At 40.2% G+C, this 26,646-nt stretch overlaps 1 protein-coding gene across 4 annotated transcripts in view; it reads left to right on the top strand.

The window, feature by feature from the left end:
* Window positions 1-26,646, top strand: part of MTUS1 (microtubule associated scaffold protein 1) — a 94,413-nt gene that overhangs the window by 15,453 nt on the left and 52,314 nt on the right. For 2 of the 4 annotated variants that reach the window (XM_074155326.1, XM_074155325.1), the window contains 4 exons: window positions 1,523-1,705; window positions 5,920-6,054; window positions 8,195-8,299; window positions 9,560-9,604. In XM_074155326.1, coding sequence (XP_074011427.1) covers window positions 1,523-1,705; window positions 5,920-6,054; window positions 8,195-8,299; window positions 9,560-9,604 — 468 coding nt within the window. Of the gene's footprint in view, window positions 1-1,522; window positions 1,706-5,919; window positions 6,055-8,194; window positions 8,300-9,559; window positions 9,605-22,540; window positions 23,031-26,646 lie in introns of those variants that run through there. The other 2 variants (XM_074155327.1, XM_074155329.1) reach the window with 2 other exon arrangements.

Here is a 26,646-nt window from a genome sequence, read left to right as displayed (position 1 = left end):
TGGAGGTACCTTCCTTTACTAGTGCTGTTCCTGGTTTTGCATACTTGAAGTGGGATATTTTGAGACAAGTTATCTAATCCTGTCACACCACCTACTGTTGAAAAGCAGACATTGAGCTTAAATGTCTGTCTTACCTAAATCTTAATGTAGTCCCCTTAATGGCATGCTTTCTTGGTCTTAGTGAAAATTGATGGTTTCTTGGTCATTGGTGTTTAAGAGTGGAGATCCAGCAGCAAAGCCGATGTTGAATAAAGTGAAATTACTAGCTAATTTTGTCATATTTCAATAGTCTCTTACATAGCTTAAGCAAAATTGGAATGTGGTTTATGGTAACAAGAATAAAGGGAAGAGTATTCCCTTTAAATAGAAACTTGATTGTTCTAAGTCAAATCTAAAACACTGGAGTCGTCTCTTTTCAAGTAAGATAAACTATGTCTGTCAGACTTGAAAATGACAATGACTTCAGAAGTTAAGATATATTGCAAAATATCTTTCATTACAATAAATAAAAAATATTTAGAAGAGACATATGGAAATCCTTTTTTTGTTTGGTTGGGTTTTTTGGGTTTGTTTTGTTTTTACAAAATCGAAAGCCTCTTTTCCGTAGTTATTCTGTAGCGTAAAGATCTTGATTCAGAGCTGATGGGAGTCAACCCAGTGCTAGCCAGACAAGTCTGTGTGTACACAACTTCCTCTGTGCCGTTGTAGTTTTCCTCTGGGTGCACACTTTTCAGAAATAAACTAAAAGCTTAATTTAATGTCAAATTTTCTCGCAGACAATGTAGTTGCTTTGTTAGTAGTGCAAGAGTAAACTCTGGTCTGAAGGTGGCACACCTGTCCCCTGTATGGATGCTCTTCCTATTTGAATAACTTAGCTGTTGGGCATTTGTATTCAACAAGCTCAAATGAAAACAGCAATTAATGCAAAAATGTGTCTGTACCAGTTGGCCATTGAGAACTTGGTTCTGGGAAGTGCTGTTTAACTAGTTCTGCAGAACTAGTCAATTTTTGGTATATTATCTGAGAACAACACAATTTGATATTCTCATGCTGTGTTTGTCCTTGAAAGGATATTATCTTTTAGAGTGAAAATTGGGGGGGGCTGTTTTTCTGGTTTTGGGGGGAATAAACAAAATAATCTTTCTTGGATTGGCTTTGAGCCGGAGGTTATAATTTTTATGGGATTGCCAGTCCAGCTAACTGTAATACAGAGGTGGAAGAATACGTGAAAGACCTTTTGTGCGTGCAGATGTCTTCCTTGAAGCTCAGTCTGTAACACCCGTGACTTGTTCCAGAGGTCAATATGCAGTAAAACAGGATCCTTTAAAACCTTGGAACTGGTTTTCTGCACTTACAGCATTTTTTACCATGTTAATGTGAGGCCTTTTATATGTATTTTTAATGTGTAAATCTTTTTACTTGTAGGCACATACGTAGAAGAAGCAATTGTTTAAGCTTATTTCCAACTCCTTTATTCTTCTCTCTCCCTCCCTTCCCCCCCCCCCCCCCCCTCAATTGACAGGTACAGGATGTTTGCCAAGAGAGAAGCAAGCCTCCGTGAAAAATTTTCCAGCCTCCTGGGCTAGCTCCGGTAAATCGCTCGGCAAATCCGAAGTGCCTGTCAAAAGATTAGGGCTTGAGAGGACCCCTAGCATCTCGTCGGTCAGCAGCACCCAGAGCGAGCGAAGTCTTCTCAGCAGTAATTGTAAGTACCCGCCAGGGTTACGGGTTTTAGCTGACAGCCAGCATCGACTGCTTGTTGGAAAATTCCCCTTGGAGGGAGTCCTGTCTGACAAAGGCCCGTGTTAATTCTCATTGTACAACTTAGTATTAGTTCTAGGGCTTTTTGCCTCTTAACTTACAACTTACCTTCTTGAGACATGCCACCTGAACGAGCTTTAAGCCTTGGATTGTGGTTTGATGAGTAGAGGTTTCGGTACAGCTCCTCTTCCATCCTGAAACATCACAAAACCAGTGGGTCTTCTTGAGCAAAAGTTTCCTTTTGTTTACTTATAATCTAATAAGAAATGTCTGAAAGATGTGAACGGATAATGTGTCATAATATTTGGACCAGGACATTACAGGTTTTTGATACAAGCTGCTCTTTTTGAACTAGATTATATATGTTTTCAGAATTTTAAGGCAAAATGTGTAGATGAGACCAAAAGCAGGTAAGTGAAACTGCTTTTAGGAAGTTAAACTTTACACGGGTAGACCTCTGTAACGTGTAAGCTAACTTTAACCAAAACTGTCTTTAACTTGAACCAAATCCACCTTGATTAAACTAGGGAGAACCATTGCAGAACTAGCTTTGATTTGAAGCTCTACAAAAGGGTCTGTACCAGCAGTTGTGGGAGTTCTAGTGGCAAAAATATGAAGGAAGTAACACACGAGTGACTGTCAGACGTATCAGTGTTCCCAGCTATACCTATTCAAATGAGGATATTCAAATATTCTGTTACCATCCCGTCATTTGTTACATCTTGGAGACTGGGCAGAGGCCTTTCCTTTGTGCCAGATGTCATTTAAAGCTGCCTTCAATGGACGGGAAAAGAGAACTGTGATTTAACATACGTTTGTAGTTTATGTATGCGCATATGCATGCATTCATATACAACTAAATTTTCTCTTGCTCTTTTTTCTTCTCTGTAGTGCCTTCATTAAAAAAAAAAAAACAAACCAAACCTAAGACCTAATATATTCCTCAAAGGAATAAGAGTACGTGCAATAAAATATGCAGTGTCTCTTCCTGGGTAGCCGGGTCGGTTCTGTTACCGTGACAGCCATGTTGACTTTTGCTGTTCAGGTTTAGGATGTATCTGGAATTCCTAAGCAGCTTTGTCCTCTCTTCATTATACTCCCTCATGTAACAAAGGAAAGGGTCATCGCTTCATAACAAAGAAGTGTATTCAGATTAAGTATCCAAACAGATGACTCCTTATTTAGCCTGATTTGCTAGCTGGTTTAATCTGTTTTGTCCACTGCCTTGAAGCTTAACAATTTTTTTCCACTCCGATTCACGAAGAGCAAGCGGGAGCAATATGAGAGGTTGAATATGGCTGCAGTATCTTTGGCTTTCAGCCTGCTTTGATCCTTTTTAAATGACTATACCAGGAGGACTCCGCAGTTGCACAGAAACGAATTTTTCTCCTATTATTTTCATCAATTCTACACTAACACCACCGACTGACTCAGGAAGCCACTACGATATTACCTTACTGACACTGCTGGTAGTGGGATCCTACAGCTTTTGTATTGTTCCTTTGTTAGCCACGTTTACTGGGAAAAGAAGTAGGTTGTATTCCTTTATTATTTCTTTTTTTTTTTTTAAGCGTGTATTTTGTTCTGTGGAGGTTGGTAGATGTATGCAATGTTCTGATTTGCTGACTTTGCCGTGAGATGATTTTTCTTTAGTTAAATTGTTATACTTGATGAGAGTGATTTAAGTCTGATGGTCAGGTCTTGTGAGTATAATGAAATGAGGTTACATATGATTCACTTGTTAGTGTAGTGAAGTTTTAATGACTTCATATCAAATTGGAAAGAACTAATGAATCTACTTTGTACTCTAATGTTTTAAGTACAGTGCTGTTCTTGTTTGTTTTTCTTTCATAAAGTCTACTATACAATAACGTCAGGAAAAAATCCATCCTTGGAAACCTAAAATGTTTTTTTAGATTGGTGGGACACACAGAGATCAGGATGGGAGGCTTCCGCTGTGAATGTTATAAAATTCATGACGAGCTATTGTGGTCCTGTCAACAGTATTAAACGGACGAAGTCACTTGGCTTGTTTTGCTTAAGGAGTTTGCCTTGTGTTAGGGGAGGGAAAAAAAAAATTACAAAAGAGCGTTTCTCCCACTGTGTCAGCTCAGCCCTTTGTTATGGGGTATCCTTGGACTGGTAATTAATTGCCTGTGGCAGCATTAGGGGAGGGTTTGTGTGATGAGCACTTAAATTTTATGATTCTTTTCTCTAAAAAGACTTACTACACAGTTTGGAAATAATGAAGTTTGAAATGTTGTTGTTAAAATCATGTTTTGGATGCAAGCTGTCAGCTTGAGCATTGAAAAATTGATTTTTTTAACAGTAATCTTCATTTCAGTGCTGAACTGAAAATATATCATTTGAACATACTGAAGTGTTTAAACTCTGAGGTTAAAAGCAAGAATCCAAATTTGAATTGCATTAGAATAATTGCATACAATGGAAATAGTGTTTCAGAAGTTAGAAAGCTGAGCCGGGCAATTGGCTTGGAGCTGCCTTTTCCTTCAGTCGATACTTCACTAAAATTCTTTTAATGAGTTGAGTTGTTAAACCCTTTAGTTCTTAGCTGGGGTGAGATCGCTTCATACCTGTCCGTCTTTGGTCAAGATTGCAGTACCTGTTCCTAATTCTATGAATAACCATCTTTGAATTGTATATTGACCAAACTTGGCAAACTTGCCTTTTTTTTTTCTGCACGCAGCCCAGTTACCTGACTCCACAGCTTCTAATGGGAAGAAACAGTGCTCTGACCAGTCCCACGGCAGAAGTGTGCTCACTTACCCAAACTATTTCTTCTGTGGCACGCTCCTGATTTAGAAGAAGGTCACTCAGCAGTTTGTAGGCACTTGATAGCTGTGTACAGTGAACGCTGAGCAAAAATCCTTAATTTAGTGATTTATGGAAAAATTCAAGGACTGCGTCAGGCCTCTTGCTTTACTAAAATTGATTGGAATCATCTGATGCTGATCAGGGTCAGATTCCTGCAGCCTAATCATGTTATTGATGAGTTATGCAAGTTGTTCCTCATGTATAGATTTTTTTTTTTGCAAATATTTAGCTTTTGTGCCTTTAGAGAGGCTCCAGGTTTTTAAAAAAGAGGACTTTAGTTGCATGTGGTTCTAAAAGAGAAAGCAGTTCTGTCCCTCTTTCTGTTGTTGAAAATGTATTGATTAGGGGCCAAAAAGCATCTTTTTTTTAAGCAGTTAATTTACGGCTTATGTTATTGCGTTTAAAGACACTAAATTAGTCTCAAGACTATATGTTTTGTCTTTTGGTGAACAATATTAGATATGTAATTCACATTAGTGTTTTAACGAGGCTGATTTTTTTTTTAAAGGTAATCTGAGACAAACTTGATATTATATGAACCCCCCTTTTTTTTTTGCTTTAAATGACTAGAGAGAAAAAAGCAACAGTGTGACAAACTATTCCAGTGTGACTTAGTTTTTGCTTGTCTCTGGTAAATGCAATGTCAATTTCTTATTCTTTAATGTGTCAGTATACATAATTTTTTAGTAGCTGAACCAACATGTAATCAATCTATACTTACTTTAGAATTATTTTCCTATTTTTTCTGGAAAAGTAAAACAATGCTTTCCTGAAATTTCAGTTTTCCTTTTTTTCCAAGGAAAAATTTCCATTGTGACAATAAGCCAAATAAGTTCTTTCAAGTTCTTTTGAAATGGAACAAAAGGTCTTCTGTAGCAACTGCCCTGCCTTAAATCAGTTGGAAACCTGATTTAGACGCGAGATAAAATTGCTTATTGTCCTGCCTCTCCCAATTTGGGTCTGTCTGCCCCTTTTCGCAGGGAGTATTTTGCTGTATGACTTCATCTCTCTCTTTGGGGAGGTTGGATGTCTTCCGAGGTCTGCTGTTACTGAGGAGGTCGCTGTTATGAACGGAGACTACAGGAGCCTTAAAACTTGTTTGGTAGCTGGTGAATGCAGTTGGGCTCACATATGTTTAGTGTCCCACAGGGAGGATGGAAGGGTGCAGAGGTGGTACTGAAGATATCAGAGGTGGTCATAATATTTTTATTCCCACTTGTTTCTCCTGACTTTAGCCTTGGGTAAAACAGGCTTGTTTTAGGATTTAATTTTCCCCAAACTAGATACTGCCTAGAGCAAATTCTTTGTCGTTCTGTGTTGCAGCTGCAAATGCCACGGTCATCATCAAGAATGGAGAATGGCCTTTGAAACCAGCCTGCCAGAATGGTACTCTGGGATCTGCCCCTGTGAAAGCAGGACCGAGACCTAGAATACACTCGTTGAAGTCAACTCCAAAAGGTATATAAGTTTGTTTGTAGATAAACTATAGTTATTACTGTTATGGAACCGTACCTGCCTCCTGAAGCAGTGTTTATTAAGCAGTGGTCATGGAAAATAGCCCAAGGAAGTAAAATCGTATCAGTGGTGCTCCAAGTTCTGTAAGATTTCATAAGAAGGCTAGATGTCCTTTATATTGTCATAATTGACTGGGATATTTCAGGCAAATGAGGAGGAGGTCTGTGCTCTGATATGGCTAAGGTTTACTTGGCACAAGAATTAAATCCACTTTGCTACATGGCAGGTGTTTATGTCGTTTTAATGGGTTCTTTTTTGTCATAAAGCTCAGGCACAGACTCTGTGGCTGCTGGTGATCTGCAGGGTAGACTTACCCTGAATTTATCCTAGTTGTCCTTGTCCTCATGCAGACTTTGCATTATCACCCCTTTCAGGACAGAAAGGATCTTGGGGGATGGGAATACTTTTTTGAATAAGGTATTACTAGCTGAAGTATATCCTTTCGTAGATGAATGACATTGTCCCGTCTTTCCAAGGGAAGAGTCCCAGAAACAGCTTATGTCTTTATTCATGCTGCTTTTTCTTGATACTCTTCTTACTGGCAGAAGTGGAAGCAGAGGTTTGCTCTAATTTTTAATGGGGATAAGATGATTGTGCTTCATCATCTGGTGTTAAAGGAAACATTAATTTCAATGTAATTTCTGGCTTTGTATTAAGCACTGTTCTGGTTCCTCTTAGTCTCTGAGGCAGGACCACTCGATCGACTGACAGGGTTTCTCCACTCAAGCCACAAACAGCAGTTGACAAGTCATTCTCTGGCCACAATTAAAGACATGATGGGAGCGGATAAATAAGCTTGCTGTGTCTCTCTCCTAAATCCTAGTTATAATCAGCTTGCTTCTGACCATCTTTGTGGTGAACTGGTTATTGTAATTGGATAAACCTAACTAAATACTATGCTCCTGCTTTAGGCTTAAGTAAGTTATAAGCTGGTATCTGACATAATTGAGAATAAATAGAAGAGATGCTTGCCAAGTGTCATGCTATAATGACACGCTTTAAAATGGTAAACAGTGAAAAGAAACAGAACTTGCCACAAACTGTAAATCACTTTGAAACAAACACAAATTATATGTCTGTTTGACAAGCTGATGCTTTCTTTTGGGGTCCATCACATGTGACACAGCTATGCATGTGACATGCTCTGGGCAATCCTGCTTCGGCAGGGGAGTTGGACTAGATGATCTTTATGGTCCCTTCCAACTCTAAAAATTCAGTGAAATTCAGTGAAATTCAGATATGCGTTGCTCAACATCTTCAGTGACCTGGGCGCTAGAAGTGTGCCTTGGTGTCTGCGGGAGCCGTGTGGCCAGAAGAAGCTGATATTCCTCCTTGGCTCAGTGTTACTCAGACTACTCTGTTATGTTCTGGGGCCTTCCCAGTTCAAGAGGGTTGTTTTGAAACTGGAAAGGTCAACTGGAGACTTAGAAAAGATGGTCATGGTCTCTGACCACGTGACCCGTGAGGAGAGGTTGAGGGAGTTGAGCTTGTGTAGTCAGGCAAAAAGGAGAGTGAGGGGAAATTAGTAACAGTTTGCAGTAACTTGAAAAACACAGCTATGAAGGTGATGGTGCCAAAGTCTTCTCAGATGGTGTGGCAATAGGAAATGGTTGTGAATTGTTGAGTGGGAGATGGAGTGTTGCCCAGCAGGGCCATAGAGCCTCCCTTCCTGGAGGCTTGTGAGGCTTGGCTAGACAGAGGCACGGTCAACTGATCTTGCCTTGGTGGTGGCCCTGCTCTGAGGGGAGGCTGGACAGCTGGTCTCCAGAGGTCCCTTCCAGCCAGTGTTTCCATAGCTGTGTTTGCTGCCATTTTGAGACTTAAGTAATTCGATCTTAGTGTGAAAGTGAAATCCTTATAGAGGTTTTCTTCTGCTTTATTAAAACTATCTTTTATTTCTTCCAGTGAGAGTTCTGGTAAAGCAAAGTTATCTTCAAATATAGCTTAAATTTTCTAGGTGTCTCTTCTTGTGTTTGAGTAGATTTGTTTGTCTTATGCTTAACTGTAGATATGTAACGTTAGGCGTGTCTTTAATTGCTGCCGAAGTTGTGCCTTAAAAACTAATTTAAGCTTCTACTTCTAGGAGCCAAGGCCAAGTCTGCTTCACTGAACCAGTGCATACCAAAGTCATGCGGGCCACTGCACTCGGCAAGGAGAGTCAATGAGGCCAGAGGAAATCAGCTGTTGGGTAAAGTCAATTTTTCACTTAAATTCTTGAATTTCTCTGTCTCGAGAAAGAGAGCAGCTGTGCTTAATGACTTCAAAGTAATTGAGGTGGTCAGTCTGCTCTTTTTCCTTGTAGTTCATAGTATCGGAGACTGGCGCTGCGAAGTGTTCCTTATGTATTTATCTGGGGGGGAAAAATCGGAGCATTCACTATCTGCTTGAAACTTGTGTCCCACAAGGACTCAGAATACTTGATACTGTCTGTGAAATGATGTTCTGTCACCTGCTTATAAGATGGTATGCTTGCAAGACACAACTCAGACTAACTTTCCCAGGCTTATGTTTAAATTAAGCAAGATTCTTGTGAGAGTGTGCTGACCAGCTTTGGCCGTTGAGGATATTTACTCCACTTCGCGTTTCTATTTCAGATATTTGTTTTATCTTTAACTTTTAATTGAAATTAGTTAATTTTTACCAGAGTGAATCAATAGAATAGAATCCTCAGGCAAGCTCTGTAAGACAAAATTTTCCCTTTGGGAGCGAAGTTCCATTTGCACGGCTGTGAGGGACACAAGTACAGTAACGGTACAAGCAAATTGTTTCCTATCGAAAGACCTGCCACTGGATCACATGCTATTTGTGAAGCCTGAAGAAAGCTGATAGGTGTTGTCAACAGACCTTTTATAAAGTTCTCTACATGACTTTTGTACTTACGCTTAGCAGTCCAAGAGAGTGCTTTCATTTAATTAATATACTTCAAAATAATGAGGTTCTTAGGTGAGTTTTCACATGAATCTAAAAAAAATTAGGGTAGGTAAACCTTCTCAATACTTTCATTTATATCTAACTTAATTGCTAGCACATTTGAGGGTGCTTTTAACTTACACTCCAGTTATTTGTATAAAAGGAGGTATATAGGTGGAAAAAAATTACTATGATGCCAGTATAGATGATTGGGTTTTATTGTCTGTGGTCCTCTATGACTGAGTAAACTAGAACAGAGAGACCTGGCTTAAATGAAGTATGATAATTGTAATTAAAAAAAAAAAGTTTGGCTTATTAAGAATTCATCATGAATTTTCCAAATAGTTTAACCTTATAATTCTAACTCTCACTGGCTGAGAGTTAGCTGGCTGTGCCATCAGCCATCACAAGAAAGAAAATGAAGTTGTGAAGTTTGAGGAGCTTATATAGAAAGAATCTATAAAAAGGCACCCCTGCTGCCCCTTACTGGCTTGAAGTGTAATTCTTCTTTTTTTTCTTCTTTTTCTGAACATCGTAGGCACTCCTGGAAGAAATGGATGCCAAAGCCTATCTTTGGGTTCTGGTGAGTTTTCAGAATGCATTTTTACATTTTGTGTGTTCAACTTAAATTTAACTTTACACATTATGATAGTATTTTGGTTTTTTTTCTTGTAAGAATAGTTTTGCAACAGATAATTCTGTAACCATCACTGATTCCAGTTTCAAGGGATATGGAGAAAAGTCTTGGGGTTTTTTCCTACTTACTGCCTTCTGGCTCCCCAGCTCTTAGAATGCAGCCTGTGCTATTGGTCATTCTCTGTTTCCAGCAAAGCCAAAGGAGGTTTTTACTGTGACAAAAAAAAAAAAAAAAGAAGAAGAAACTTGGATATAGTTTTTGTTATTTAGTCACAGCGAGGTAAGTAATGATTAAAGCTCATGTGTTGTGGCTTTAAAAAAAAAAAATAAGTAGAAGACTCATGCAGAATAACAGGTTTTTCTGGAAGGTTCGTGGTAGGTCCCCTTTCGGTGTCAGCTGTCTCTGTGTCACTTGAATAAGAAGTTGGAATTATCTGAGCGTGTTGATGTGTATGTCTGCTTGTACGGCAAGGGGAGGAATGACAGCTGATTAAGTGGCAGATGGCGTTCCAAAATCTGGCAGAGTTTTAAGGACTTCATATTGGGTTTGTTTTTAGTGTTTATGCCGGTCAGGACACCTGGTGCTAGTTTCTATGTGCCAGGAGACAGAAAAGTCTTCAGAGGATGTTTCTACTTGCAGCAATTTCCAGGTCTTTTCAAGAGAGTTGGCAGTCTAAATTAGTTTCTCCAGCACCAGAGTGTGTATTTGCTGAATTAAAAGCTGCTTGTAATTAATAGCTCATTGAAAAGCCCTTTTTAAAAGATACTGAAGATCACTGGAAAGCCCCATGTCCCCTGAGTGAATAGCAGATGTCGTTCTGAAAGAGGTGCTGCAGCCAAGCAGATGTTATAAATTTGAGTCTGGAATTACTGGGTCAGTCGTTTCTGACCTGTAACTCTGGTGCTGTGGCAGTATGGTTTTAATTCACTGTAGTCATAATGTGAGTCAAATGCTTGCCTTTTACTCTCTTGGCTGTCAAATGTCTGCATATTAATTGTGACCAAGTACCTTGCTCAATATCCCCTGTTAGAAGTCAGGGGTTCTGTCGTACAGCAAGCAGAAGACTCTGCATCAAGTTCTTATCTGTTTGTTGCTTTTATTGATAATTTGCCAAACTACCGGTTCAGTTTAGGTATAGCCTGACGCTGAGTTTCATGACCTCACATGTGGTCCTTTATATAGGAGCATACAGGGTGATAAAGCTAGCAACATAATGTCTTGATTACCTCAGTTGAGGAAATTCATGATAAGGAACAAAGTCCATTTCTGGACTGGAAACAGAAAATTAAATTCCTCTTCCACTTGCTTATGATATCAAGTTATATTTTAAGGCTTTTTCCCTAAATTTAGCATGGCACTTTCTCTGTATTTTCCATGAAGAAAAGTAATTAGCGCTCCCTCCCCTTTTTTTACTAGCTTAATATAACTTTTCTTGTGATTCATCTTTTCCAACCTAATAAAGAATGTAGCCACGTAGCCTTGAAGTATTATGTATTATGCCATAAAAACATGGCTACAAACTCCAAACTGGCTGTAATATTTAGTGATTCTTTAGCAAATGCTCTTTAGCATCCTGCTTTCACCAGTTGAATAGCTCTATTTCAGCGTTCGTACCTGAACTGTTTTCCGTGCCAAAGATTCCAAAACTGGATGACATATTAGACTTTCAAGTTAATACATTTCAAACGTGTCCAGAGCATTAGTATAATTTTCCATTTACGCATGCAAAGCTTTCTGATGCAGTAATTTATTTTTTTCCCATCTTCATAGTTGCAGATAGTTCTTACAACAGAATAAAAATATTGTGTAGCTGCTTGGATGTTCTGCAGTACAATGTCTTACATTTTAAGAAAAGACAAATGATCTTTTCTGAAATCAACTGAAATAATGCCAGCTGGTACCATGCAGAATGGAGCCCGCTATTTTTTTTTTCCCTTTAGTGGCCTTGATACTATAGTGAAGCTTTGTTCTAGTGATTTTTAGCTAGCTGAAGCTTCTGTTCTTTTATTTCAGTGCCATAGTTAACTCTACAGCTTTTAGCCTCGTTCCGTGAGGAGTTTCAATTCCACTTCTATTTATTGCCCGTGTGCTCTGTCTGAAGAGTCAGGACTAGTTTCTCGAGGCAGGACTCTGGTAATAAATTGATTACCATAGTAATGTATTAAGTGTCTCGGTGAGTTGTTAATGTTGCTTTTAGCATTAATTCAAGGATGGAAAAATAGCAGGCATTTCTAGGATATGATCTCTGTTCTCTGACTGCTTGTGCTTTTTATTCATTTTCCATTCATTTACAGCCGTGATGCCAAGCCAGACACAACATGCTGTTAGTGTGCCTGTAAAACTGGAGAGACTTGTGTATTTGCAGGTGTTCATTCCTCCCTCCTGTTAAAACATTCATAAGACTCCTTTGTGTGAATTCTATGGGTTTTTTTCATGGGTGATATTCCAGTGGATCAAACAATTTCTGCAAGTTCTGTGGCATATTGCTTTAGCACTGGCTTTACTGTTTAGGCAAAATTACCTTCTTGGGCATAATATGTTTTATTACACTTCTTAACTTGCTAACTGAAAGGAAGAGTGTACTTGTGCACTTACTGCAATGTCTTAATGTAAAGATGACTAAAAAGGTTGACCCTGGAATTTTTGAATTGGGTGCAAAACTGCCTTTAAAAATGTGTAAATTTAGTGCTCTTTCCCTTGTTTCTCCAGCCCTCCCTGTAGAAACAGTGACCTACTTCTAATACCTGTGCAGGCTGTTAAAGTGCAGGGTGTATGTGCGGTGGGTAATTCACGTCTCGTGTCTCCATTATTGACTGAAGGTTAAGGACAAGTTACAATACAATAATCCCTGGTGCTACGTAAGCCAAGCAAAAACCAATATCCTTTTTGGCACTTCCAAAGGTACAGATATTATTTTGGGAATAAAGGATGCAAATATTTATCGGAAACCTTTATCCTGTTGTTCAGCGACCCTGAAAGGGACGTATGGTGTATTATGGATAACCAGTTACACTTAAGCTTGTGACACAACAGTGCTGTCAGGAAAGCTAGGGTAACTGCTGGTTATACCCATAAAGTCCTATCAAACAAGACTAACATGATTTACGTCATCTCTCTTGGTTCTATGATGGAGCTTACATAGTGGAGTCAGTTACTAACGGCTGTAGAAGCCATAAAAATCAAAGAAGCTTCATCTAAAACCAGCACATGCTCCATCATGACAGATGGTTTTCTGTTGTCTTAGCCTTTTAAAGAGGTTAGAAGTCTGCTTGTTTTAATCATCTGTGAGAAAAATGTAACGCTGGGGAAAGGAATAACTTCAGTCAGGTGGCTTATTGCAAAAGGGAGCAGTAGTGCTGATCAAGCTCAAACGGAGAAATAAGGTATAATTGTAACAGTCCATGAAGCTCTCTTGGAACAGTTGTTAAAGGTGGATGCTGGCTTCTCACTCAAACTCTTACGTTGGGATAGAATGCTTTTACTAACACAATACTCTGGTTCAAACAAAAGTTTTTTGAGGAATACTTTAAGGTTCAGGTACCTTTCTTTCACACCCTCATTCATCACTGTTGAAAATCAGGGGAAACAGAGCAGAAACATCTCTTCTTATGTTGTAGATTCACTGGTGGAATAGGTTACCCTCAAAATACTTGCACTTTCAAAGTCTGGAAAACAAGAGATTAATGTACATCTCTCTGTGCTTGTCCTTTTTAACAACAAAAAATCATTGATGTTGTAAAATCTGTAACGAAAATGTGTAAATTTCTTTTAAAATTGGGAAGATTATAATTTGAGAGCTGATGAATATCATTATGAGTGTCAAATCTCAGGTCTTCAGTGAATTCTTTCATCTGGTTGGCCATCAGTAGTCTTCAGCATGGTATGGCAAGTTATCCTGATGATGAGGAACATATGGTCAAGTGGCTTATTAGTTCTGTTCCTCCTTTCATATCTGCTCAAAAGGGTTTTGGTGTTTTTTTTTGGGGGGGGTGGGGTGGTGATGTTCTGGTTGTTTGCAGAAGCTTTTTGCAAGTTGTAGAAGAAACTGTGCAAGCAGTGTTCTTGTGTGGAGACTTGAGAAGACCCTCATGCATATGTGAACGTCAGTACTCAGATGGTTGGTCATAGAGCAGGTAGGATTGGGCAACTCTCCTGAGTTAAAAACAAGGCAGGAAAGAGTCCTTTTGGACTAGCATAGATCATGGTGCTGGCAACATGCAGACAACAGAGCAGACTGCTTCTATCTCAGCACTCTGGGCTTTCTCTTTTGATGGCTTTATCTTAGAATTCACTTCTAATACACTTTTCTTGCTGTATAACATAAACGTCATCATTAAGATTGTTATTAAGAGAATATAGACACATATTGTTTCTCTTGAGTACCCAACTTTGCAGATACAAGGTTAAGTGCAAAATTAATTTCCTTCAGTTCGGAAGAATGTCCATGCATATTAAAAAAAATGTTCCAGAAGTCTTAAACTGTTGTTAAAAAAAGAAACAAAATCCCCCAACCTCCCCCCCCCCAACAATTCTGATGGAGCTCTGCAACACGTACTCTCTATGTGGCAATTTCCAAACAAACTGTATTTCAGTATTGTCTAAATAGTAATTTTAAGTTTCATGTATCCATTAAACCCCCCCCCCCAACTTTCTATGGTAATATGTGGAAATTTTCCATGAAGTAAAACTTCTCCGGTTGTTGAACCAACTCTGCTTTTCTTTTGGCATCTTCTAATACTGTGCCCTGCAGCTCATGGGAAATAAGTTCCCTTGAGAATCATACAGGAAACAGTTTGATGGGTAAATATCTTAAACGGTTTAAAGCTCTTTCCTGTTCTGTGCTGGAATAAACTAACTGCAGTGAAGTTAGAACCAGGAGGAAGACTCTCCTTTTTAACAGCTAGTAGTTTGTACTGTGCTTAAAGCATTCCAGGCATAGAAAAATCCAGTTTTTTAAGTATTTGTTGAAGGAGGGAAGGTTTTGGTCCAGGTCTTCCATGTTGCAGAAGTAGCATCTCTGACTGGTTCTGATCATGACTTTGAATATAGGTATGTTGAGGCTGAATTCTCCGGCTCTTGAGTGAAGAGCTTCAGCTCTTGTAAATAAGTTGGGTTAGTCTTTCTTCCTTGACACCTCTCTCCAAAAGGAAAGGCTGAAAATCCTGCAGAAAAACTTTAACTGTTCATAAACTCTGTGGGATGAAGAAGAAATAAGATTACATTCATTATATGTTGAATGAAAATAGTTAATATTGTACAGATTGGAACTTCCAGGAGTTGAATAGCATAAGTTAATTTTTTCCTTTGTCCCTTGAAAAAGAACAAAAAAGATCAAGCTCATGCTTATTTTTCAGATATTGGTACTGTGCACTGGACTATTTTGTTGCCTTTCTAGCTGTGATATAAAGCCAGCTATAGTCTTTTTTTAGACGGTTTTTCATCCATGTGAACTATGAGGACTATTTGAATGACTTAATTGTCTCATGTGATCAAGCTTTAGAATGCCTTCAGGCTAACAGAGAATGTTCTTATGAACAGGCAGCAAAGCTGCTTAAGTGGTGTAACTATTAATGTGAACAGACTATAAACCAGCAGGATTTTGTTATGCTACCTCTAAATAAATGTAGAATTAATCTAAATCTGTATGAATTTGAGTTTCTTATTAAATGTGTTCATAATGATTTTTATCTTAAAGACTTGAGGGAATATCTGTAAACTCAGTAGTTGTTACTTTCTTGGCCGGACTTTTCCAGTGTTACTAAATAAAGTATAGTATGAGAGCTGGATCTAAGGATTTAATTCCTTGGGTCAGAACTACTATTCTCCAGAAGTCTTCACAGTGAAATGGCTGGGGCTGAGGTTCAGAGAATGCCACCCTAAACTCTGAAGTCATCTGTTTTGAATGTTTTGGGATATTTATAAATACTTGGTGTTTTTCTGAGGTAGTATGTTTGTTGCAGTAGAGAATAGGATGCAAAAAACTGAGACATATGACAACACAGTCTTAATATCTTCCAAATTGGTCCTTCAGCTGTCAAGTAACTATATCAGTGTATTTGCATGCATGTTCCTGGTGTTCTTCCCAAACTTGGTCTTCTGAAAATTAACACTTTTTCTTGTTCCATGCTGAAAATCAGTACTGCTCCCTGTGCCTCTGACAGTTATCTTTACAAAAAACAATGACTTCGGAAACACGAGTAACTTATGGGCCAGCTCTGTTCAGATGGTGATATTCTCCTGGGAATTTCTCAAATCAGTGGACTGGAAATGCTGGGATTATTATTACAACCTCAGCAATGAGGATTTGATGTGAGTCCTATCAGTTTTCCTATAGTGACGGAGCATCATTCATTAAGGCCTTTTGTAGCATAACCCAAGTGGTTTTCACACTGCAAGGTCTGTTTATTCTATTAACGCTTTTAAGGAAGGACCTGTGTTCTGGATTGTAAGTTAGATATTTCAGAGATGTTTATTATTATTTAATTCCAAACTTCTGTGAGAAACTTGCTCTCCAGCTCTGCACAGTCATGCTTCACAGAAGTATGCAGACTTTCTACGGAGGGAATGTTTGTAGTTCACTTCTGTGGTGTTTATTCTGATGTTGGGAGGAATGTCTGTAGTTCTCTTCCATGGTATTTATTTTGATGTTTCACAATAACAAGCCACACAAGCAAAGAACACAGAGCTGCGGTTTCCTCATGCTTGCCTAAATATCGAGTAGTCCAGCCCCTGCATGAGTAGAGGGGGCAGCTGAAAAGGTGGTCCACAGATTGTGTCGGCTCAAAGGGATGCTTAAAGAAAACTTCCCAGTGTTGAGAGCTGGAGTTCAAGGCTTTTCTAGCATGGAAGTCTGTCCTAAAGGCTTTAAATTCTAGACCTCATTGTTAGGATTAGCGAGAGATGGTGCTTTTATTACTGTTCCATGTGAATTAATATTAAAACATCTAAATTCTCAGTAATTTTTTCAGTAATTAAGAGGACAATAAATTTCATTTTGTTAGGAGACTTTAGAGCTTTGACTGACCATCAGGGTCACGTACCAGTACAAACCGTTTTCATTTTGTTATTCCTGACAGAGTTGCCATGTGCAGTGCTGAATTATATCACCTTCCTGGAACTGCCATCCTAGAACTTGGTTCTTTCTCTGCTATCTCCTTGTCCCTTCCCTCTCCAGTTAAACCTAGGTATGGATTTCTTCTTGTGTTCTCAGACTTGTGGGTTTTTTTCCCTTTGACTCTCTGGAGTTCCTTAGATTGTGCACGTTGTTTTATGTGTTTGCACTAAACACTGAAGAGTTGGGTGTCGTTGTACTGAATTTCTTCCTTAAGTTTGAGCTAAGGTGTAGGAGGTATCCCAAAGCTGACTCTTGATACTCTTACAATTTTTTATGTTAGTTTGAAATATTCTTTTTCCTTCTTGATTTCTTTAAGTCCTTTCCTCATTTCTTAAGACATCTTCAGCAGATACAGTAGCTGCCCATATTGTTGTCATTGACCCCTCTTAGAAAGATAAGTTGACATAATACTTGAAAGACCTTGGAACTGTCCCAGAGACCTGAAACTCATGGACCTTGTGTCAGAGATGGTTAAACAGCTTGTAAACTGAATGTACATCTGCATTTTTTGTTTGTACCTCTGGGGCTATGAGGAACATACAAAGCCCATGGAGATAAATGAAATGCACGTTTTGAGTTGTCCTTAATTTGCTGTGGGATCTCCTGATAAACTGCTGCCATGTCTCAGCTCATATACTTGCCTACATTGTCCTTATTTGCAATGTTGCTTTTCAGCAGAGGCTGTCTAGGTGGTGTTGTGAGGCCACATAGATGAAGAACAGTTGCACAGTCCATATAAATCAGTATCATGAGAATAAACACTTAAGGTCACAGCTTACAGATCTATTAATTAAAACTGCTATTTTTTTTCTCTGTTCCTTGAGGCCTGAGCTTGCATGTAGACGTGTTGCTGAGCAGCAGAAGTCCCTAGCACAGAGGTAGCTGGTTTTACTGATGCGTTTGGCTAGCTAGCTTCGTATTTTAAGGCATGTTATCCTAACGTTCATGACATTGTTCACTGTTGTAGAGTAGCAGTTATTGTTTCAAAGCGCTGTAGGATTTTGACTGAGGCAGTCTAACAAAAATGCCCTTTTGGAAGGGATAGTCCTGCACATGGAAAATAACTTGCTGCTCCTTTAAGTCAGAAGTTAAAAATGAAATGATTCTTGCAGTGTTTTGCAGCCGTTCTCAATTCTGAAAGAGTGCAGACACTGTAATGCCACCACTGTTGTGTGAGAGGCACAGATCAGCCCGATTCCTGTAGCTGTTTGCCTGGGAATCCGCTGCAGCATCACGTTCTGTTTGACAGCCTGCTGAATTTATAATGATTAAAAGCTGCTGTGTACTAGAAGAAACCTAAATTATTTAGGAATTTAAGTCCTGCTCTGAGGCAGGAAGAAGTTTGCTTTTTTTCTTCAGGTGAGGATTGGAGTTTAAAATGAGTCCTGAAGCTGCATTTGGCATGGCAGCGGGTATCGTTGCCTGCAGGAAGGTTGGTCTTTCACACCGGAGCAGTGGCTCCAGCAAGGTGGGCACCGGGAAGTGGAGAGGGGCAGTCATTTTCCAGAAATAAAAATGAGGACACAGATGACCCTTTGGCTCTTCTCATCTCTCCTTGCATAAGCAGTCACCTCTCAGTCCTTCCTGAAGGAAAGCATGCCAGTAAAATCCATCTGCTCCTCATGGTCCATGCTGTCTTATGACACAGAGCCAGTTGTCCTCTACATGGACCTCAGATCTAAAGATCTAGCCTCTGATTTAACCTCTTTGCCACGGGACACTTACTGTACACCAATGGCTTTCTTAGTGATTATTGGATGTGGAAAGAAGGACAGGGACAGTAGAATCACATACAGATACTGCAAATGTGGCCTCATGAGGCTGAGCTGAGGAGCCTGCTGATGCCAGTGCCCTTTGCTCCTTTCTTGTCACGTGTCTGACGTTCCCAGGGAGCGGCAGATGTGCTAAATCTGTTGGGGTTAAAATAGGTCTAGCCACACCATCAATCTGATTGTGTCATCAGACATTGATGCACTTAACCAACCCGGACTGAATTGCGTGGTCATGACAGGATAGAGGCCCTTTGTCCATGTCGATCACCCATTTTGCCCTTGGGGTTGGCGGGAAGCCAGCAGTAAGGTGCTAGTAAATAAAATCTGTTAGTCCTTTTGTCCTCTCTCTGGGCTGTATATCACTTCCTATTTTATTCTGCTGTTTTCTTGAGTTATTTTCCACCGCCCTTATCCAATGTCAAGTTAGAAAAAGACCTCTGTGATCCTCATGTTATGTGTGAAATGTAGACAGTGCAAGTTCCTGGCGTTCTGTGTTGGGATCCCATGGATTACGTCCTGGCTTGTACCCTGCCGGCATCAGGCACGAGATGATCGTAGGAGAACAGCCCCAGACCTGGAGGAGCTGTTTTCCTGAGCCAAGGGAAGAACACTGGTGGACACAGAGCTGGTGGACACATAGCCACCTCCGTGGTGGACCGTACCGTGGTGTGACGCAGAGCTCTGGCAGCACTGCATTGGAGGAACCTCTCCATGAGTTAAATGTCTCCTGGGAGCCGTTTGTGTACGGATGGGCAGCCATACTCTTCACGTTGGCTGCTGTCAGAGCTGAGTGCTGGGTGCTAGATGGGATTGACACGTCTCTCTTGCTTTTTATTGGTGTTGTCAGGTCCTACTTCTGCATAAAGCAGACTTTTTTTTTTTTTTTTTTAGCTTTGTGTGGTTAGTGGGACTCCAACCCCAGAAGCTAAAAAGGCATATTCCTCAAATTGGAAGTTTTCTTGAAAAATTGATACTACAATATATCTGTTTCTTCACGGCCTATTTCCACTCAGATTCAGGGTGGGAAAGAAGAGGCAGTGGAAATACTGTTTGTGTATCTCTGTAAGAGGAGTTTTGGCCTCTGCTACAAGGGCTTTTATGTCCCTATAGAGCTTTCATCTGCTTAAATTTTGCCTGATGATTCATTCCTTCCTCAGTCTCCAGAGTGGTTTGTTACATCGCGCTTTGCCCTCTGGAGATTCTTTGTTTTAGCTCCTGTTCCTAGGAAGGAAGTTAGGGTTTCAGTGGGGCACTTCAGCCTCTCCGGTTTTACAGGCTGATGAGAAGTTCTTCACCTGTCTCCCAGGCACCATTGTATGGATGGGGAGAAGCAGTGGGTTGGTTTTTGGGCGTGGGGTTTTTGGTGTTTTGTTTTTTTTTTGTTTTGTTTTTTGTTGTTTTGGTTTTTTTTATATGATTGGGTGGTTTCCATCTTTGTGAGCAGCGAATTGGGATGGTGAGAGAACATACACTTCCCCCCTTGGGGAGCCAAGGAGAGCAGGAGGAGATCAAAAGGAGGTTCCTGAGGGTGTCCTGGCAGAAGGGTACAACCTGATACGGCTGGTGTTGAGTGATGTTTGAAGGCTGGCTGTAGGCCTGGTCAAAGTCTGAAGATTCCTTCGGTAAGAGAGAATTTGACAATACTGATCTAATATTTGAAGAGAGGCTGAATACGCAAGGTTACTGTAATGTGCCATAAGGCCCCACCTCGAGTACTGTGTCTGGTTTTAGGCCCCTTACCACAAAAAAGACATTGAGGCGCTGGAGCGGGTCCAGAGAAGGGCAACGAAGCTGGTGAGGGGTCTGGAGCACAAGTCTGGTGAGGAGAAGCTGAAGGAGCTGGGGTTGTTCAGCCTGGAGAAAAGGAGGCTGAGGGGAGACCTTCTCGCTCTCTACAGCTACCTGAAAGGAGGGTGTAGAGAGGCAGGGGCTGGTCTCTTCTCCCAAGTCACAGGTGATAGGACTTGGTGATTTCCTCTTGGAAATGGCCTCAAGTTGCACCAGGGGAGGTTCAGATTGTATATTAGGAAAAAATTTTACGCTGAAAGGGTTATTAAGCCTTGGAATGTGCTGCCCAGGGAAGTGGTTGAGGCACCATCCCTGGAGGTATTTAAGAGACGGGTTGACATACAGCTTGGAGACATGGTTTCGCGATGTTTTTTTATCAGAGTTAGACTGATGGTTGGACTAGATGATCTTAAAGGTCCCTCCCAACCTAGACAATTCTACGATTCTATGATAACAAGCCTTCTGGCTTTCTGCTGAGCATGGTTTCCAAGCATAATAATCTTCCAGTGCAGAAAGGAGGTGATGTCTTTGATGACGGTGTTGGATTAGGAAAGGGCCTGGATCTGCAGGCAGTTGGGAAGATAGGTGAATGCACACTGCTAGTGCCAAAGCTCTTCAGACTAGAAGGAATAGATGAGGATTTTATAGCAGTAATGACATGCATGCCCTGCTGTGTGCAGAGGCTGCCCAAGGAACCAACCAAAAAAAAAAAAAAGCTAATTTATTCTCTTTGTACTTATTTTGAATGGTTTTGAAGATGTATTATAGTACTTCAGAGTTGGTGGTACGTCACTGAGCTGGGGAATAAATATGTTTGGTACCCGATCATAAAACATTCAGCAGGATTCTCCCGCGGGAGGTTGGTTGGATGGGTCTGACGGTCACGATGCTGGGCTGCGGCTCTTTTGCTCTACTTAAAATGAGCTGCTTTATTGTCACTGCGCTGGCCCGTGTGACGTTAGAAATGCCCGGAGCCCAGGATAAAGCAGCAAAATGCTATTTTTAGTTCTAGCTGATGTGGTAAATAACATTTTAAATCCTCTGCTGCTTATGTGACTTGAGTGGGACATGCTATTAAAATATAATAGATTTATGGTAAGGAGATAACTGGTGAGGAACCACAGGGATGAGACCTGTCAGTGACATTGTTTGCTTTGGGTTATACCCACTTCAGAACAACTTGGGTTAATGGTTTCTGGAACTAGAAAACCTGTCAGAGGGATAAAAAAAAAAAAAAGCTGTGGAGGGCAGCTCTTCAAGCGCCCCGAAAGAAGGCATGTTATTGCCTTGTCTCCTGGATGTGGGATCCTTGGGTGGTCCCTGCTCCTTTGGCTGCCTGACAAGGCAGCTACTGATGGAGGCAAAATAGTGAAATGTTGGCCTTTACACAGAAAGGGGGCCAGTGCCAGTCTGTAGTGCCTTGGCAGCATGCTATTTATAGTCATGGTTGTAGGTGAAAAATGTGACATTTTCTGATCTCTGTAAGACAGTTACTCCTCTATTTTCTAGTTTCTAACTCTTATTTTTCATTTTATTTTTTGCTAGTGGCAACTGAAAGGGACGAAGTTATAAGCAAAACTTTTGAGCTCATTAAATAGTAAGAGAAAAAAAAAATATTTTTTTTTTAAGAGGGCTAATTAAATATGGAGACAGCATCTATTTTGAGGGAACTCCTGCAACACTGCTTGTTTGCTATAATGTTTGTGTGCCTTCAAAACCCAGCTGGCAGAGATCTGTTTTAATGTGGAATTGATGCCTTGCTCCTCTTCTGATAAATGGAAGCATCTGCAGTGTTGAGCTGCCAAGCTAAATACTATTTCCCTGCAGCAGATCTCAAACACTGAATTGTTCTTAGAGAATAGACGAGTTTGTGGGTTTGTTAAGACTATAAATGTTGACATAATATTTAATGCCAAAAGAAACGCTGGGAGAAAATGTTAGCTGATATATCTGTTTTGATAAATTCACGTCAATTGAAAGAAACTGTTTAAAAAAAATGCACCTTGAAAGGATTCTTGGAAAGGAGAGCTGAAATATGCCTCCAGAAATATTAAAATAATCTCCCTAACAGTCTCCAAAGAACAATTACATGGTCTGTGACATTGCTGGATGATATATTCAGCTGGGGAGACCACCCACTTCCTCCTCCTCTTCCTCCTCCCTCCTCATCCTCCTCCTCCCTTTTCTCCTTTTCCAGCTCCCAGCCCCACGGAGTCCCGTAGCAGATTAGGCATCAACACTGTGATGCAATTCAGAGGCTGTTGGTTTTCCGAATCACTAAGTCGGTTTTATTCTGAGGACAAGCTTTGTTTCCACAACATCTGGTGAGGAGAAGCTGCCAGCAGCATTTACGCCGTGGATATCTGCTTTTACTGAATGTTTTATTATTTTTTTTTTCTGCTTGTCTGTGCATAAGGAATAAGAGCGAAGGAATGGAGACTTGATTATTTCTTCAAGCCTGTTTTCTTTAGCAAGAATCGCTTTATTTCTGCCAGGAGCGATTTTTTTAAAAACATAGTATGTGACAGTACATGGAGGCTGTTTCTTGCTTGTTTGTTTTCCAATTGCGCTGAAGACATGTTATGGTCCCCGAAATTTTCCTTATCCAACATGCGGGTACGGCTGACAGCAAAGGGGTTGCTCCGAAACATCCGTCTCCCTTCTGGCTACAAGAAAAGCACTGTTATATTTCATACAGGTTTGTGGGCTTTTTAATATGACGATTAGAGCATGCATTTGAAGGGACTATCTTGTTTACTTCTACAGCAGCTTGTTTTTTAGCAGATAAAAACCGTGCTGGGCATGAAAGTTTTTGAATTTCATACAGAAGTCTGACTTCGGAGGAAAGTACTTTCCTATTCTGGGTCTGTGTGTGTGCGTGCACCCGGGCTGAGCCGTTCGTTTGGAAGATGGTTAGTTCTGTTTATGAAATGCAAATTGGAATTTGCTCTTTCCTCCCACGGATCCAAAAATAGCATCGGGAAGTCTGCACTATTAAATATTTATCTCATCATTTAAATTTTTATCTGCTGGGGGCAACGTCTTTTCTATACCTTGATGGAGGGAGGGGGGTATGTGTGCAAAACGGGGAGGGTAGTGGAATGAATACAGGCTGTCACAATGTGGCTTTCTAATGAAAAATATTTGAATACTTAGATGTAGGTATCTGTTATCGTACGTGTCATGCTAAATACATCTTATTTGCAAGTAGGACAAGCAAACTTTTAAGCTTACTTACGTCAATCCAAACCTTAAAAGTATGAAGTTTTAGAGACATTCAAGACAAGTCTGTGTTTAAAAAAAAAAAAAAAACCACCAGTGCCCACCCCCAAAAAAAACCCCTCAAAACCTATAAATCCCAAAACAACAAAGAAAACAAACAAGCAAAAAAACCACCACAAAATTCTCAGCTGCATCTGACCTGATTTTCATCTTTGGTGGCAGGTAAAGCAAATAAAGCCGGTACTTGGAATGGGAACAAGGTTATGGAAGCGGAGCTTTGTTCCAGGGCATAAATGTGTCATTTTGGTGGAGAGTGGCAGTTGTTTGTTGTTCGTTTGTTTGTTTTGACTAAGATACATGACAGAGAGAGCAAATGATGGCAGCCTGCATATTACATAAGTTTTTTTCTCCACTGCACTACTTGTAATTTTCTTGCATTTTAGTCAGGGAGGAGCAAGCAGCTACACAAAACTAGTTTTGCAGAAGCTCTTCCTCTCAGGGATTTCCTTTCTCTCTTGAACACCGCCCTCTTTGCTTTTATATTTTTTTGGAGTTCAGTTCTACCCGTCGGCTTTCCTTCCTGTCCTGGCATTTCACACAGCAGCTTAAACCATTCGCCTTGTCATTACTTATCCCTGGCAAAGTAAATCCGGTTTCTGAGTCCCTCCTGGATGATAAATTCAGTTACAAACATAATACAGGCTGACTCTTCAAACGTAATATAGGCTTCTTTTCACAGCTTGCTTGCAGGGCTTTAAGCTGGGATTAAAATACCTTGATGCTAAAAGTTCTTATGTAAGGGAGTCTCAGTGCATATACATACATCCCTGATGTTGCTAGAGTGTGAAATTTCCACACAGCACATATTCCGGGGACAAAAATTGTAAAAGAGAAGGGGGGGGAGATAACGGTCAATCTGCCAAAAGTTCATTTACTGAAATGTATATAATTTGGAAAATAAAAATAAATGTTAGTGCTGCATGGTGTCACAGGAATTTTACAGCGATGTGAATCCATTTGTGGTTTTACTTCGTTTGAGTGGATGTGGAAGCAAAACCTGCCTGCGGGATGCCTCTGTTAAATACAGCATGTAAAATAGATTGCTAAGCCCCCTGTTCCAGTTAAGCAGCACCTCACTAAATCGGAAGCGCTGAATGGACCTTCTGTGTGTTTTCTCCATGTGCAGCACGTACAGGCTGATGGTATGGCTCGGGAAGCTCAGAGAGGTTTTTCCCTGGTCTCCTCCTTCTGCTTTTCTGTCCCTGTGTCTTGTAGGAAGCCGGTGTGTTAGCAGAAAGCTGACCAGTGTTTTGCTAGAGCTTGAATATACCAAAAGAAGTAGGGCATCTGAAAACCAGGTCATACTCTATAGTGGAGAGCGCAAGTATGTATAGATATACGGTGGTTTTAGAAACAGTAGAATGCATTGAAGCTTATTAGTGATTATTTCAGGTTCATAAAATTCAGGAACAGTAGATCAGGCTGTGACAATGTATATCACAAGCATAAAAGGTTCTTTTTTTGTTACGTGCTGGGAGGAGCCATATTTGTTTTTGCAGTGCCAGTATGAGTATCTTTCCTTGTAGTGGTTTAATTGGATTAAAATGACATGTGGCTTCTTTCCAAGGTCACATAAGCAGTGAGAAATAGAATATACTAGGGATCGTATCAGCAAATAAAGGAGGGAGCAAGTGAAAAAAGGAATTTCAGGGTCCCCGCAGGAATGTGAATATGTATGAGTGTTATGCAAGGACCATTCAGTTCCAGTTTTGGTGTAGATTCACTTCTAATAAGCGTTATCATGGATTTCATCCTTTGCTCCTTTTCGTAACAGCATAGACCGACTGCCTTGTACCACTGTAGAGCATCCTTGAGGTACCGACGGCAATTGTTGAAATGTAGAGTTTTAAAGTAGCATAGAGCGTGGGCCAAGCTGGATTCTTCCGTTACCACCTCCTGGCTGCCAGTCTGTGGTGTGGTTATTTGGGGAAGTTAGGATGGAGCACTACTGGGAGGAAGAAGATGGAACTCCTTCTTGGGTTTTCATTCTGGCTTGAGGATATTTTGCAGCAGCCTGCTATGGTTTCCTCACAGTACGTAGTATGACTCCAGTACTGCATGGAAACATACAGTTGTTTCCACTGGTGTTAAGTTAGTCTGGATTAGTCATTCCATTTATAGTGAAATGGATCCTTGGGCTGGAGTGTGTTTGCATTGCTTACTTCTTGTCTGTGTGGAGGTGTCAAAGTAACTGGAGTAGTTAAAATATCTTGCGGCATAAGCAAGCAGCCCATTCAGGGAAAACCAAATAAAATGGGAATTTTTTTTCTAGGAATGGAGTAAATCCAGAGGAAACTTGCTGTAAAATTTGAAGCGCTTTTTAGCTTGTTGCCTTGTGTCTGACTTCCATGGCTGTGTGCTCTACACTGCTTCAAGATCATCATATCCAGAATTTTCTTCTCCCTTTAAGTGCAGGCAGACATCGAAGTGGCATTTTTTTCTCAGCTACTGGAAGTATAGCACACCTGCACCGTTAGCTGTATATAATGTGTCCTATTCAGCAAAACAAAACCACTAAAATGCTTCAGGAAACGCTTTATTTACCCATCCTGTGGCTTATAAAACTTATTTGTAGCAAGTAACTGCAACAAAAATCTCAGTGCTTCAGAACTGCATAAACATGAGAGATATGAGTTAAATATGAACTAGTGTCTTTCAGTGACGAACTATAACATTTGCTTCTTTTATCAAACCGTTAAGGATTTTTACCAAAGAGCGACTAAAGTGCTCTTGGGCTCTTCATGCATCAGTGGTGTGACAGAGTAAATCATCATCTCTCTCTGATTCTGTATAAAATGCCAGGGAAAGACATTCTTGTATGAATGATTCAAAATAGTCATTTTGAGTTACTTATGTTGTCTCTTGCACGAAGATAAACTTCTATCCGAGGAACTAGTTTTGCAAATGGAGGTCAAAGCTCTTGTGCCTTTGTTCAGAGTTTTTCAAGGATTATATGCTGCACTGTATTGCTGCTTTTGTGGTAAACTGTTGTGCCTCAAAATGTTTTCATCCAGACCTTTTTGCTGCTCTTC

The sequence above is a fragment of the Numenius arquata genome, chromosome 10 (assembly GCF_964106895.1).
Source record: "Numenius arquata chromosome 10, bNumArq3.hap1.1, whole genome shotgun sequence".
Classification (NCBI taxonomy): Eukaryota; Metazoa; Chordata; class Aves; order Charadriiformes; family Scolopacidae; genus Numenius; species Numenius arquata.
This window is presented reverse-complemented; position numbering and strand designations above follow the sequence as displayed.